General features: G+C 45.9%; 2 protein-coding genes across 5 annotated transcripts in view; one reads left to right on the forward strand and one right to left on the reverse strand.

The window, feature by feature from the left end:
- Positions 1-11747, reverse strand: part of patj (PATJ crumbs cell polarity complex component) — a 58737-nt gene extending 46990 nt beyond the window's left edge. For all 4 annotated transcript variants that reach the window (XM_069722411.1, XM_069722410.1, XM_069722409.1 and 1 more), the window contains exons 1-9: positions 11706-11747; positions 9604-9654; positions 8121-8299; positions 6244-6453; positions 5825-5964; positions 5533-5704; positions 2194-2322; positions 746-997; positions 249-351 (exon numbers count right to left, since the gene is read on the reverse strand). In XM_069722411.1, coding sequence (XP_069578512.1) covers positions 249-351; positions 746-997; positions 2194-2322; positions 5533-5704; positions 5825-5964; positions 6244-6453; positions 8121-8299; positions 9604-9625 — 1207 coding nt within the window. In that variant the 5' untranslated portion in view covers positions 9626-9654; positions 11706-11747. The remainder of the gene's footprint in view (positions 1-248; positions 352-745; positions 998-2193; positions 2323-5532; positions 5705-5824; positions 5965-6243; positions 6454-8120; positions 8300-9603; positions 9655-11705) is intronic.
- A 1161-nt stretch (positions 11748-12908) lies between these two features.
- Positions 12909-15067, forward strand: LOC138635084 (TM2 domain-containing protein 1-like). Its single transcript, XM_069722397.1, has 3 exons — positions 12909-13028; positions 14037-14110; positions 14923-15067. Exons 1-3 carry the CDS (start codon positions 12913-12915, stop codon positions 15033-15035), a joined length of 303 nt encoding a protein of 100 aa, XP_069578498.1. The 5' UTR covers positions 12909-12912; the 3' UTR covers positions 15036-15067.
- Positions 15068-15606: the final 539 nt, after the last annotated feature.

The following is a 15606-nucleotide window of genomic DNA, read 5'->3' on the forward strand; positions in this document are numbered from 1 at the left end:
GCAGTTAAAAGCAGCGCTGCAGAGCAGAAAAGCTGCTGCAGCGCTGCGACGATGAAGCCGCTGCAGCTTCCTCACTTCTACCTTCCTGATCTATAACGTCAGATCTATAACAAAACACCATCAACAGATACATAATGTTTTTACATGTTAAAATAAGCAGCAGAAATGTAAAGTAATCAATACTGAGCTGCATCTTCATGTTATTTTAATGTTAACAGATCAAAAATCAATAATCAGGACAGGCTCACCGTGGCTGGTCAGAGAGTTGTAGCCGATGATGGAGATGCCGAGACTCTGGCCGTCCTTCTTGGTCAGAGGAACCTCATGGATCTCGTATCCCTCCAGGTTGGGCTGGAAACACAGAAACACGTCTGAAACACGTCTGAACCCCCAAAAACAGGTCTTCTTGAATCTTCTTTTCTAATGAATGAGGGATTATTTTCAGATGGACCTCCAGAAAACTAAGAAGAAGGAGTGACTTTAGCTAACAACACCGAGATAACTGATGGACACATTTGATTCACTTTGGATTTGATGAGAGAAGTTGAATGGGAGTCTATGGAGCCGGAGGCTTTTTGGAGCCGACCTCTAGTGGCACTCGCTGGTATTGCAGCTGAAGACACTTCTGGATCAGAACCATTTTACAGACCTGAAGCTATGAACACTTTTAGAAACAGTCTGAGATGTCGACACTCCTGACGAACTGTCCGTCACTCTGACATTGTCGTGACGACTGCCTGCTCACCGTGTTGCTGACCCTTCGTTGTGGCGCCAGCTCCGGAAGTCGAGGCGGTAAAGAGGAGACGGGGGCGGAGTCAGGGGGCGGTGGCGGGGGAGCCGGCGCCGTCGAACTCTGACCTCGGGGGTCCCTGGCGATCAGCATGGTCACGTAACTCCCACACCCCTGCAGCACCTTGACCACCTGGTCGCTGGTGAGGCCGCTGGTGGGCGTGGCCCCGATGCGGAGGATGTGGTCACCTGTGCGGAGGCGGCCGTCCTGATTGGAGGAGAGAAGCCAATCAGTGAAAACACTGCAAACCGAACATCATATTTTCAGACCGTTTCACTTGTATTTGTATATTTTCAAATAAATGATGACGTATTATTACAAGTTAAAATAACTTGATACTTTTACATCATTTTTACTTGATCGAGTATTTTCACCCTCTGATCATTTATAAGATTATAAACAGGAGCAGTATCAGTAGTTTTAACATATCAGAAATTAATCCGTGTTGTTATATGAAGCGTGTTCGATGTTGTCGGCTCGTTCTGACGAAGGAAAAGAAACAGAAACAGGAAGTAACGAGCAGTTGAGGATTAAAAGGCTCGTTAAGTCTTTAAAGACTCCAGCTTTGAGTTTTTCTTTGAGGAATTCATCTTCTCCAATTACTCTAATGTCTCTAATTAATCCACTTACCGATAATTCCTCCCTCCGTTCTGCTGTCTGCTCTGATTTAACGACTATTAACGGGTTTCTTCCCGGCAGGTCCTCCGAGGGTTCGGTGCCTTGCTCGTGTGCACTCTGTTTTCCGGACGGTGAGGTGATGAAGGTTTGGAGTGGAGTTCTGATATTAAAAGGCTGTTAGACTGAATCAGCCACAGATGAAATCAACAACCAGCCTCCGACCTTCATCACTCATCTTCATCCTCAAGGTTTTTAACGACAACATTTAAAAGCAGAACAACATGAAACTTGATCTTTCTTCATGTTCAGGTCTGTGAAGCTTTCTTGCATTAATTTAAATGCTAGTGCACCACAAGGCTCCCGATCAGGACCTCTGATCTTCAGAACTAAACAGACTCCAGCTTGGTGACATGAATCCTACATTAATTAAAGTAAATATCCGTTTATATGCAGATGATACGTTGATTAATGACTTGATAATAAACTCCAGATAAGTCTGTCAGCATTGAACCGCAGCAGCAGGTTTCCAGGACAGATGTTGCTTATAACAATATTCCCTCAATGTTCATCATCCATGTGACAGAGTGAATAATTTGTAGAACCGGTAATAACAGAGGACCCAGGATCAACCCTTGAGGAACTCCAACCCTTCGTTTTACTGATAATCGTTGCTATAGAAATGGAACTTCCTGCAGCTGACGGCGGCTCTGAAAGTGTTTAGTTTGTCCAGAACCAGAACCTCACCTGTCCAGCTGCAGCAGAACCTTCAGGAGGTTAAAACTCACCTTGTGGGCAACGCTGTCGGGGACAAGCGTCCTGACGACCACGCCGCTTGTCTTCCCGCCCACGATGCCGAAGCCCAGACCGGATCCATCATTCAGCAGCTGGATTTCCTCCAGGTGGCCCCACTGGTCCTGCAGCACACACACATCTACTGAACACCAGCAGGGGGCGCTCAACACCCTGCTGGGCCCACCGACAATGGGACGTTCAAAGTTTCTCTATTGTGGAAAGAATTTGTTATTTTGCTTTGCACTTTTTATCAAGTCGTCAAGTTTTAGTTTTTCCGAAGAAGAAACGACGAATTCGTACTTTCGACTTCAGGATCAGAGGAATGTTTGTTTGTCTGTTAAAAGCAGCATTAACACCATCGGATCGTCTAACGAGTCCTGTAGAGACTCGATCCAGTTGTTACTCTCTGAGGTCGACGCGGTTTAAGCAGCGTCGTGTAAAAACCAGCTGAAGGAACGAAGGAGCGGCGATCTGTCCTGATGAGGATCCTCCGATCATCCACTACGTCCTGTCTTCGCCCTCGTTGTGTCCTTGATGTTGATTGGTTTGTTGACAGCCTTGCCTTTATTGTATATAATTGTTTCCTCAGAGGAAAGTGATATCAGAACAATAAGTTACAAGTTTCAGCTTTCTGTGTTGAACTGAACTACTTCTCTTCTGTTCTTTTCCTCCTGTTGTCTGAAGGTCTGAATCGAAGGAACCGAACCACGGTTCTGTTTGATCCACGTCTTTGGGTTGGCTCAGATTCTGGTGGCGGTCTGGCCCGTGTCCTGAGGCTCCTCCCACATCTGACACGGTGGTTCGGTGTGAAGCGTTTCCTCTCCGCTGCACTGGAGGATGTTCACTGATAAATAAAAACTATTAAACTCTTTACTTTGGGTGTCAGAATCTCGGCCCGGCGCCGTGAACACCTGAGTTATTGGACAGAGCACACGAGGACATGAAAATGTGAGAGAACTTTGACATTTAAATAACCAGGAAAGATTTCCTCAAGACAAACGAGGTGGTGTCGGCGCGGAGCGGGACCGGACTGTTAATGTGAGCGGCGGATCACAGGTTAGCCGGCGCCGTAATGATTCTGCCCCGCTCTATTGTCGGGTCATTATCACACAGAATTACACTGTCCCTCTTGTTTGGTAGCCTCCTCCTCCTGCTGCTGGCCCGGGGCCACGTCCTGCATACTGGGCCTCCGGTCCTGCTTTGTTTTATTCATGTCCCGCTCCTATTGAGGTCGTGTTTAATGGAGCCGCGGGCATAAAAACACCAGTCTGGAGGGTTTTTACTGCCGTTCCCGCGGCCCGGCCGGCTGTCCGTTAGCAGCCGGCGCCGCCGGGCTGCAGGTGTCTCCGACCCGCCGTCACAGCTGATGCGTTGCGTTGGACCTCGGTTCTGCCGGAATCCGTCCGGTGCCAACGGAGAACTCCATAAAGACAGCCGTAAATCAGCGAGTCGACTCGCGATTTTACAGCCGCTGTCTATTCGCTGAATATTATCCCGCCATCGATTAGCCGGCGTGACGGAGAACTGCTCCGGAGCGAGCGGCTAATTTATGTCCGTCCTAAAACTGATGAAAAGCAGGACGACGGAGATAAAAGATAACAGATTGTGCAGTTAAAGGAACCTGAAGGGGCCTTTAAACCTGACTCCTCTCACAGGAAGTGGACTCAAAACATCAAGTCAAGCTTTTCTGTCGGCTCTCAGGGAGGACGGCTGTCCGTCAAACTGTCCATCCAGCTGCTAACCGTCACGCTGTGGTAAAACAGGAAGTAGGACACCTGTAGGTTTGTACTGATCAACTCAAAGCCTGGTTTTGATCCGCTCCTGTTTGCCCTGTTAAAGTTCGTGTATTACACAGTCAGGTTACAGCTATCGGTGGGCGGGACGTAGTATCGTCAGGTTTCCGATCAGATCGGTCAGATCCACCGCTGGCTCCTCCCCCAGCTCGTCCAAATATGGTCACTTCCTGCTCCAAACTAGCAAAGATGGTGACGGACAGAATCTGAACTGGAGGATTCATAACGTTCACAAACCAACGATGACATCACTGATGGTCGATGACATCACTGATGGTTGATGACATCACTGATGGTTGATACTTGGTAAATACAGACTAAACACTTCCTGTATTTTAAAGTAAAAACCCTCTTGCACTTTGCAGCAGTAGACAGAAACCCTTAATTTCTTAACAAGGCTTTTATTGTGAAACTCTTGCAGGAAGCTGTTTTGACTGAAATCTGACAAAAACACTTTGGAGGCATTTAAGGATCAATTAAACTCGATTAAGCAACACGCCTCACCTCTACGACCTCTGACCTTTCACCACAGCTCAGAGCTCAGACTGTGGATTGAGCTTAAGGATGATGTCACCCCCCCCCCCCCCTCCCGGCATGTCGACATTCATTGATCGCGCCTACTCTCCAACTTAAATACATATTGTCAGGAGCGTGGCGGTGAGCGCAGCACTAACTTGATTTCCTATCGTAGGCGTTGAGGTCATAAAAAAATCATCCGAGTCAAAGTCAGCAGACTTACAGCTCGTCATGAACGGCAGGTCTCACTCTGATCCGGAGGCGGGGTCCCAAAGTGACCCCCAGTTATGATTGACGCCCTCTCAGCACTGCTTGTTTTGAGTGACGGCCAAGCTGCTGCGTGTGTGAGTATACAGCTGATGTTCTGGACCTGGAGCTGGTTCTGATCTGGCCTTAAAAAACGCTTTAAAAACTTAAGAAACTTTCGAACTCCTGAGAAACGCTGACGTGACACTTTTAGCTTCCGAAGGATTTAAAAGCTGAACATCAAATTTATTCCACCTGAAATAATTTCAGGGTAAAACTCCTGAGTTCACGACTTTATTTTCTGACACTAACATTTTTTTAGTGTCGGACATCGGTCGGGTCCATCTGGAGTTTTGGGCTCTTTAATAAAAGAAGTGAATCTTTAACACAGTAAAAGATTTTACACCTTTAGAACGATGTTTCCAGGTTTTATGTCCTCGTGTCTCCTGATGTAGGATGTTAGAGGTGATGCACCTCTGTAACATCTATAGAAAAATAGATTCAAAGAAGATTGAACTCGCGGTGACCTTTGACCTCCAAAATATAAAGGCATTCACAGGCGTGGGTTAATGTGAGTCAACGGCGACCTTTGACCCATAAACACCCAAAAAACTCTTCACAGGTCATCGTTGGTACCAAGCGAATGTTGTTTTTTCTCCTTTGAGGCGTTCTCGATGCGTTTTAGATGAGAGGATGTGAAGTCACGGTGACTCTGAACTTTGACCTTTACCTCCCCTAAATATCTAAAACATGAGGACAGAGAGGTCGTGTTCCTACCGTGCTGGTGGGCGTGGCCTGTGGGTCAGGTGGGCGGTCCCGGGCCACCAACAGCTCCACAGTCTCCCCGGGGTGCTGCAGGAGCGAAAGCGCCTCCTGCTGGCTGATCCCCGGCTCCAGAGGACAGCCGTTGATCACCAGGATGTGGTCCCGCTCCCAGAGACGCCCGTCCCTGCAGAGACCAACGAGAGTCCAACTTCAGTCAAATATTTTTTAGTAATAGTTTATCTTTTCAAACATCAACAGCTGTTTGTGTGCTGATGTGCTGCATTCACTGACTGCAGGAAACAACCTGTGAGCGACACCTCCAGGCTGGACGTGTTTGATGAAGACACCCTGACGGCTGCTTCCTGCGGGACTCAGACCGACCACGCTGAAGCCCAGACCGCCAGACTGAGGCCGGGTCAGTTGGACCGACTCCGTGGGGCGTCCCTGGAAACACACACACGCGCACACACACGCACGCACACACACACACACACACACAAACACAAACACACAAGCACACACACACACACACACACACACACACACACACACAAACACACAAGCACACACACACACACACACACACACACACACACACACACACACACACACACACACACACACACACACACACACAAGTACACAAACACAGTCAGCTTCTGGATTTGTTATTGCGCTCCTTTGACATGCAAGTTTCTGTGTGGGCATCGTGGCTCCGCCCACCTTGGCGGCAGCGAGGATCCACCTCTGGAGGAGGTCAGACGAGGGCGGAGTCTGATGGACAGGCAGAGACGAGCCATTGGTCAGGATGAAGGAGGAGGCGGACAGAGTGGGCGGAGCCAAAACACTGGCTGGATCAACAGAGCCCAAAATCAGCTGACCTTTTTTAGAGAAACTGAAGTCATGGCAGGCGTCAGGAGGAAAACTGCTCAACTGGAGGAGGAGGGAGAGGGGGGAGAGAGGTGAAGGAGTTTGTCAGATAGCAAGTGATACATATTTTGCTTAACAGGTTTTAAACTGGTTTCAAACCAGTTTTAAAACTGGTTTTGGTTTCAAACTGGTTTCAGGACTGTACTTCGTGTGCCGTTTAGCTGCTTCAGACTGTTTCTTTATGAAACCTTTGGTCCGTCAGAGAGTTCACAGACCATCTGAAATAAAAACCTCAGAGAAATGTCCCATCTGTGATCCCAGACAGTCCACATACTTTTGGAGCTTCAGGTTTTCCCTCCAAACAGCAACAGCTGATGAAGAGATGGAGGGACAGACGGAAAGGGGAGGCGCCCTTTTATGCAAGGACACAGTGGACAGAAAAAAAAAAAAGACATGGAGGAGAAAAAATGAAGCCGCCAGGCCGGGGGGCAGGGGGGTAAGTGTGTGTGTGTGTGTGTGGGGGGGGGGGGGGTGAGTGAGTGAGTGGGGAGGAGAGGAGAGGAGAGAAATCAATAGATTCCTGTGCAGCTCTCTGTGAACAGGTAATGTATTAATGACCTTTACACTCACATTGTGGAAACTTATCAGTCTGCGGCTTATTTAGGCCGAGCTGACGGAGCAGGATCCCGAGCCATTTCATCAATATGCCCCGACAAGGCCGTTACTCAAACCGAGACACCAGATATTAAAGCTTGATAGATCCGCAGAGCGCCGGGGGAGGAGGGGGCGGAAAATAAATAAAGAAAGAGTCCCGGCTTCATGCAGCCACCCGGCGACGCATTCATAGACTCGCTGTGACCTTCGCAGCACTTAGAATATGAAGCCGCCGTCCGTTATTGCCATTATCTTAATTTGGCTGCAGATTGTTTATTGTAAAGGCTCGACGTCAGGAGGAGCACCGGCTGAATACTGATGGAGCTGCAGAGGAGACCCCCCCTCCTCCTCCAGCCTCCACCCTCCTCCTCCTCCTTCAGCCCCCCACCCTCCTCCAGTCCCCCCATCCTGCAGAAGGAGGAGCCATTAGACGACATCATCCAACATGTAGTACCACTGAGGACCACTAGGGGCTGTCTGCATAGACTTCCATTGAAAAAGCATCCAGTTCTCTCCTGAAATAAGAAGTCAGTAAATGTTCTGGTCCTTCTGGAAATAATTCATCTTTCATTACATATTAGGACTCTAACAAAGTCTTTTATTCACTATAATATAGGTCAATAGGAAATATAAGAAACTGCTATTAATGATGACAACTTCAGTATGTTTGGGGGGCGGGGCTGGTTGACAGCCAATCAGCCAATCAGAGTGTCTGTGAAGCTCCAGACTTCAAAAATATTTCAGAGTGAATTTAAAACTTTTACAGAACCACAGGTTGTGTGACTCAGTGGTGCAGTGGTTAGCATTGTCACCTCCCAACAAAAAGGTTCCGGGTTCGAATCCGGTCCTGGGCCTTTCTGTGCGGAGTTTGCATGTTCTCCCTGTGCTTGCGTGGATTCTCTCCGGCTTCCTCCCAACATCCAAAAAAACATGGACCTCCCCAGCTCCTCCTGTCCACATGCCTAAGTGTCCTTGAGCAAGACACTGAACCCTAAGTTGCTCCCGATGGTGAACCATCGGTATGTTGTAAGTCGCTTTGGATAAAGGCGTCAGCTAAATGTAATGTAATGACTCACCTGGCTGCGCAGCTGCTTGATGGAGGTCTGTAGCGTCAGGATGTGGTTGAGCAGCGGGCTCTGCAGCGCCTCCCTCAGGTTGCCCAGGGTGTCGCTGTGCGTCCACTCCTCCCTCTGAACCAGCCGGGCCTGCAGCCGCTCCAGAGCTCCGAGCACCTGCTGACGCTCCGACACCGACACTGAGGACACGGACACACACAGGGAGAGTTTTACCTGCAGCCCGACTCATTCAACACCTCTCAGAGTCATCAGCATGTTTGTTGTCCCACATGAAAACTTTTTTTTAACAGAAAATTTTGCAGTTGGATGTTTGGAGTAAACTAGAAATTGTTCTAGTGTTTTTGTTTTTTAAACCTAAATTTATAAATTTCTATATTATCGTTATATTTATCTGTATTTATTTATAATTCAGTTTTAATTCAGTAACTGAATAATTAACATAAATTCAAATCATCTCCATAATATCTGCAAAATTCCTGCAATTTTTCCTTAAAAACTCCGGTGAAATTTCACCCTCCTCATAAAGTCACCTTTTAAAATAAAACTCTTTTTGAACTAAAATAAGTGTTCATTTCCAATCACTAGGCTCCGCCCCCTCTCCTCTCACCATCAAAACAAACTGCTGCTAGCCAACAGCAACAACAGGAAGTGATGGGGTTTGTGGGTAATGTAGTCTTCTGATGAATGAGGAACATGTTCAATGAGTTTTCTACAAACTTCCAGCTGGAAGAGACTGAACTTTGTTTTAGTGGTGAATGAATGAGATTTAAAAAGCATGCAAAGCTCTTATTTTGAAATCCGTGTTCTTAGTTTCTATATCCCAGTCTAAAGCTCTTATTTTGAAAGCAGATGTGTTCTTGGTTTCTATATTTCAGTCACAGACTGTCTGTTCTGGAAACATACGTCACTTTAGACTCTTTTTTTATCACCGAGCTCAAAACTGAAAGAAAAACTGATTATAAGTAGAATATTTCTTCAGGATTATTTTCACAGTCTCAACACAAAAATATCAAAACTCCACAAATTACATCCAAATTTTTAAGAAATGCAAACTTAAATATTTTTGATAAAATCAATAAAAAAAAACAATTAAAAAACAGTTTTTGGACCATAAACTTCCATTACAAGTGTTTAATCACACATTTATATGGATATGGGGATCTTTTTTATTCCTAATGTTGGTGTTGGACACAATAATCATCTGCTTTCAGCTCCTTAAATCTGCTCTTCATCTTTTTTTTGGTCTTTTTCTTCTATTGATCTCATGTTTCATCTTTTTACATCGTAACGCTCCTTTAATCCGACTGTTTTAATTCCACTTCACCTGCATCAGCTGACTGGTTTTCATTAGTTTAATTCTACCGGTCTGTTTATTCTGCTCACTTCCTGCAGGTCTGGTTGAGCACTTGAGTTTAGTTGTTTGACCAGTAGTTAATTATTAGCTGAGCGTTGCCCTGGGAGACAAACAGCTGGTTACATTTACCTGTCGGGAGGTTTTCAAACATGGTCGTCCTGCTCGCTGCTCTGGATCGACCTGAAGAGAAGAACACGTCGACGTGAGGTCCTCAAACACAACACGAATATAAAATAACAGTAAGGAGCAGTGGAACCTCCACCTGCTCACACCTCTTAGTCTCCGCCCACACCTCTTAGTCTCCGCCCACCTGTCCGTCACAGCACACAACACACTTTACTCTGAATTCATGGAGGGACATAAATCAAACACGCTGTGACATCATGAATCTTTGGATAAACTGATAAAAGTATTTTTATTTATCAGCTATTTAGTTTAACCGAAACCCTGATTTAAAATTAAGATTTTATTCAAATCATCCTGAATTTCATTAAAAAAATAAATAATAATAATTGGTTCACTTTTCTTTTCTGACAAATTGAAGATTAATACATGAACAAGAATGTCGTAAACACGAACAGATACCAAAAACACGAATTTTGAAAACAAAAAAATTTACAAAACCACAAAAACTTAAAATACAAACAAATACTGAAACCATTAAATTAGAAAACACGAATACTGATAACAGAAAAAGTACTAAAGCTCCAGGTCCAAGTATGTAGCCGAACCACACGATCACGCCTGACTTCACCGGATACCATGGCAACAAGTCTGCTCATCACCTTTGTTGATGCTGTTTAGTTGACCCGTGTTTAGTTGACCCGTGTTTAGTTGACCCGTGTCGACCCGTGTTTAGTTGACCCGTGTCGTGTTGACCCGTGTTTAGTTGACCCGTGTCGACCCGTGTCTAGTTGACCCGTGTCGCGTTGACCCGTGTTTAGTTGACCCGTGTCGACCCGTGTTTAGTTGACCCGTGTCGTGTTGACCCGTGTTTAGTTGACCCGTGTCGACCCGTGTCTAGTTGACCCGTGTCGCGTTGACCCGTGTTTAGTTGACCCGTGTCGACCCGTGTTTAGTTGACCCGTGTCGTGTCGACCTGTGTCTAGTTGACCCGTGTCGTGTTGACCCGTGTTTAGTTGACCCGTGTCGACCCGTGTCTAGTTGACCCGTGTCGCGTTGACCCGTGTTTAGTTGACCCGTGTCGACCCGTGTTTAGTTGACCCGTGTCGTGTCGACCCGTGTCTAGTCGACCCGTGTCGTGTCGACCTGTGTCTAGTTGACCCGTGTCGTGTTGACCCGTGTTTAGTTGACCCGTGTCGACCCGTGTCTAGTCGACCCGTGTTTAGTTGACCCGTGTCGACCCGCGTCGCGTCGACCCGTGTTGACTGATCTCTCCGGGCCACCGTACATGATTCCAATACAAACTTTTACTTCAACAAGTTTCATTACGGAGTAATAAGACATGAATCCTCTACTTTGACCTACTCGCGTGCACGCCGCTGGTTTCAGACACTTCCTTCTGGCCAGGTGAGACAGGTGAGCTGCTCTGCAGGTGTCTGGGGACCGAGGCACAGCCGAGCCGAGCCGACCCGAACCAGGCAGGACAGAGCGACTTTATGAGCAGGAAACAAACCAGCCGCAGCGCATTCCTACCAAACAACAACAGGAACGTGCACTCTGTGACTGCAGCTCACCTGTGCGCTCACCTGACGAACCAGGAAGTGAAACCAGGCTGCTCAGAGGGCGGGGCGAAGGGAAATAATAACTTTTATAAGTAAAAACTCCGCTAACCTGCGATTTGTCTTTGTTTTTATTAGACTGAGTTCAGAAGGAAATGTGACAAAGAGTTAAACTGAACCGTCCGCAGGTTCGAGTCCGGCAGGTGCATCAAACTTCTACACAGAAAAACACACTTTAACCGGCTGACACTCCCGAACACACACCTGGACGACCCCCCGGAGCGACTCCTCCGCGTGTCTCTCAGGTCACCTTCACCTGGACGACAGGAGAGGAGTTTTCCTCCGGCAGCTCCTCCACCCTCCACCCTCCACCTCCGCCCCGCTAACACGCCGCTAGCCGCCAGCAGGCTAACTCCGCGCGCCCGACAGCCACCGGGAAAAAACCGTCTGGATCCGTTTCACACCGAGAAACCGTCGGTGGACGTTACCGGGGCGAGTCCGCGCAAAAACCGAACCGTTAAAACAGTTTGAAAGTGGTTTCAAACTCACATGAACTGGATCCAGTTTGGCACAAGTGTCGCTTTAATGCTGCCTTCGCGGGCTGTCGGAAATTATAAGATTCAAATTGAGAGAGAGAACTTTTGCAGTTGCCCTGAACCATCTTTGTAACCGACAACCCGCTGGATGTTGGAAAATGTATTGTTATTATTCTTTGTAGAATTATTATCATTATTGGTTCATCGATGACCTCCTAATAATCACAGAAACAGTTCAGGTGTTAAAGTACACCCACAAGTAAACAGCAACAACAACAACAGGAAACAAAACAGAAATAAAAAACAGTTTTCACAACTTTGACAATTAAATAACTTCACCTCAACATCCACTCGCTCACTTTATGTTTCATATAAATATGTTTAATTTCTCCGTATCTTCCAATTTTTTTTAATAAATAAAATAGTTTGTATATATTTGTATATAATATATATAGATATATACTGTACTGTATATACTGTATATACGGTGCGTTTTATATTTTATATTTTTTACTGCTATTTTACTGCTATTTTATTATTCTATTATTATCTTATTGCTTCCTGTATGCTGCTGTAGCGAAAAAAATGTCCCCTCGGGGATTAATAAAGTAACTACCTAACCTAACCTAACCTAACCTAACCTAACCTAACCTAACCTAACCTACCTACCTAACCTAACCTAACTAACCTACCTAACTAACCTAACCTACCTAACCTAACCTAACCTACCTAACCTAACCTACCTAACCTAACTAACCTAACCTAACCTACCTAACCTAACCTACCTAACCTAACCTACCTAACCTAACTAACCTAACCTAACCTAACCTACCTAACTAACCTAACCTACCTAATCTAACCTAACTAACCTAACCTAACTAACCTAACCTAACCTACCTAACCTAACCTAACTAACCTAACCTAACCTAACCTACCTAACCTACCTAACCTAATAGACTTCATGTACTTATTGCTGTGTTCATATTTGCCAATAAACGATTCATCAGTCTTTGCTGAATAATATTCATTGTCTTTATTTATTGGATTTGCCCATTATTGACATGTATCGCTCATATTTGACACTAATATGAAAAATAAACCATTAAAACAAATCTACCAACACAGACGTGATAAAAACTATTTGATAAAAGTGTACCTCTGACTTCCCACCGCTCCCGAGCGTCCCTGAAGGCGTCCCGCTGTCACGTGAGCAGTCAGTCATGGCGGTTTGTTTACGCTGCGGGATGTGGAGCCTCTTGTTCTGCTGCGTTTCGTCCCATCTGAAGGCGGTTCTGGCGGAAGACTCGGAAATCTGCGAGAACCTGAGACTCGGACAATATCCTTCAAACCGGAGTTCATTCACGGAACTCTGTTTTACCGGCTGTAACGGGACCGGAGGGGGTGGGGGGCTAACCTTAGCTTAGCTTAGCGTCAGACCGATGTCAGTGAAACGTTAATTTTAAGGTTTTATTATTATTGAACTGCAGGATGAATAACTCAGCTTCTGAATTATGAAACCTTTAATCTGTGTGTGAAACTATTAAAGTTACATGTCCGGGCTGCGACGTCACAAGTTTCTGATTTAAAATAGATTCTTTTTAGTTTTTCATTAACGTGATTTTTCTGGTGTTGAATTCCCTGAATTAGAAATAGAGACCAAAAAAAGTCAAACACTGAATAAAATAATCCGATTTTTGATCACTCAGAATGAGTAATAGCTTCTTTTTTTTTTAAATCATTAGACCACAACTATTTTTTTTAAAGATTCTGATAAAACGCAGTGAAATGTCCCTTTATTATATCTTCACAGACACAAACAGGTTTTATAAATCATGAACTGTGATTTAAAGAATCTTTAATAAGTAATAATCCAATCTGCATGTTACTTCCTTATAAATCACACAGTGAGGACGTTTTTAATGTTTCTGATATGATACAAACTATTTTTCTGATGTTCCTAAATTAACGTGATCAAATGTCATAAAAAACTACAACTAATAATTACTTTAATTTTCATGAATAAAAACATGAAATCCAGGAAACAGTTTTCATTCCAAATTATTTGGTTATTAAAATAATCACCTGTTAAGTTTTTCCTGTCAATCAGCTCATAAATAGACGATTTTAAATACAAATTAATAAGAAGTGTATTTGTTTGTCAATCTTTAAAAATCACAACATGACCCCTTTCACAATAAAACAAATTAGGGAGTAAAAATGACAACTTTCAAAATAATATTCAGTTAAAAAGAGAAGAACCATCTTGAGCCTCTTCTCTGATTGGCTGCTGACGCCAGGGCAGATGTTGGTTCCAGACTGACGTTGAATCCTTCACTCTGCTCACGTATCTGTGCAAAGACCCGAAGATAGACGAGGCCACTCAGGAGCCCGAGAACTGCCGGGACACGACGGCCTGGGGTGAGTCCGCCCGCCACCAGAACCGCCCGCCCAGCGGAGCCCCGGAAACACCGCACAGGTGTTTCACTCCGGAAGCAACCGAGCGACATGCAGATGTTGGGGAATAAAATCTTCAACATGCCGAGTGTTCCTGAGCCCAGGCAGTGATTTCCAAACTCTGTAAAAGGTCAACAGAGACCCTTGAAATGTTCAGAAAGTCTGAAGCATGAAGCGATGAGCCGGGCGAGGTGTTCTGATGACATCATGTTTCAAGAGGGGCGGAGCTTCACTGTCCAAGACCGAAGAAGAAGACACGTCAGGTCAGGAGACACCAGCTGGGTTTTCAGAGTCAGATTGTCGACACCGAGTTCTACTGGAACCTTCTGAGGGGAACACTCACTGGACCACCTGAACTGTGTCGCCATGGCAACAGGGTTCTCCAACACGACAACAAGAGTTTGTTCCCCGAGCGACGAGGCTGAAAACCAACACTGGATGTCTGTGATCTGCAGGCGGCGCTGCTTTAAAACCAGTCAGGTGAAATCACTGCATGGGCTCAGGAACAGTCGGCTGATGTTTCTCTGCTCCAGTTTCAGGTTTCCGTAGTAACGTCATTAATGTTTACGATGTTGATCAATAACTCTGAATATGTCCTGATGAAGGTTGTCGATCCTTTAAACAACGAAAAGACGTTTAGAAACACAGAGAAGCAGGAAGTGTGACCAGTTTCTGTGTGTGTGTGTGTGTGTGTGTGTGTGTGTGTGTGTGTGTGTGTGTGTGTGTGTGTGCGCGTGCGTGCGTGCGTGCGTGCGTGTGTGTGTGCGTGCATGCAGTGGAGTGCCTCCCAGCTCCGAACATCAGCTGTCGACTCTCCAACGGGACGGAGATCAAGTTCAACGGGGAGGAGGTGGGCTTCAACAAAACCATCCCGTGCAGGAACGTGTGAGTGCTCTCACACACACACACACACACACACACACACACACACACACACACACACACACACACACACACACACACACACACACACACACACACACACACACACACACACACACACACACACACACACACACACACACACACACACACACACACACACACACACACACACACACACACACACACACACACACACACACACACACACACACACACACACACACACACACACACACACACACACACACACACACACACACACACACACACACACACACACACACACACACACACACACACACACACACACACACACACACACACACACACACACACACACACACACACACACACACACACACACACACACACACACACACACACACACACACACACACACACACACACACACACACACACACACACACACACACACACACACACACACACACACACACACACACACACACACACACACACACACACACACACACACACACACACACACACACACACACACACACACACACACACACACACACACACACACACACACACACACACACACACACACA

Source organism: Brachyistius frenatus, unplaced genomic scaffold, assembly GCF_029030835.1.
Source record: "Brachyistius frenatus isolate BFR_SWC_R1_liver_20210118 unplaced genomic scaffold, ASM2903083v1 Contig_291, whole genome shotgun sequence".
Taxonomy (NCBI): domain Eukaryota; kingdom Metazoa; phylum Chordata; class Actinopteri; family Embiotocidae; genus Brachyistius; species Brachyistius frenatus.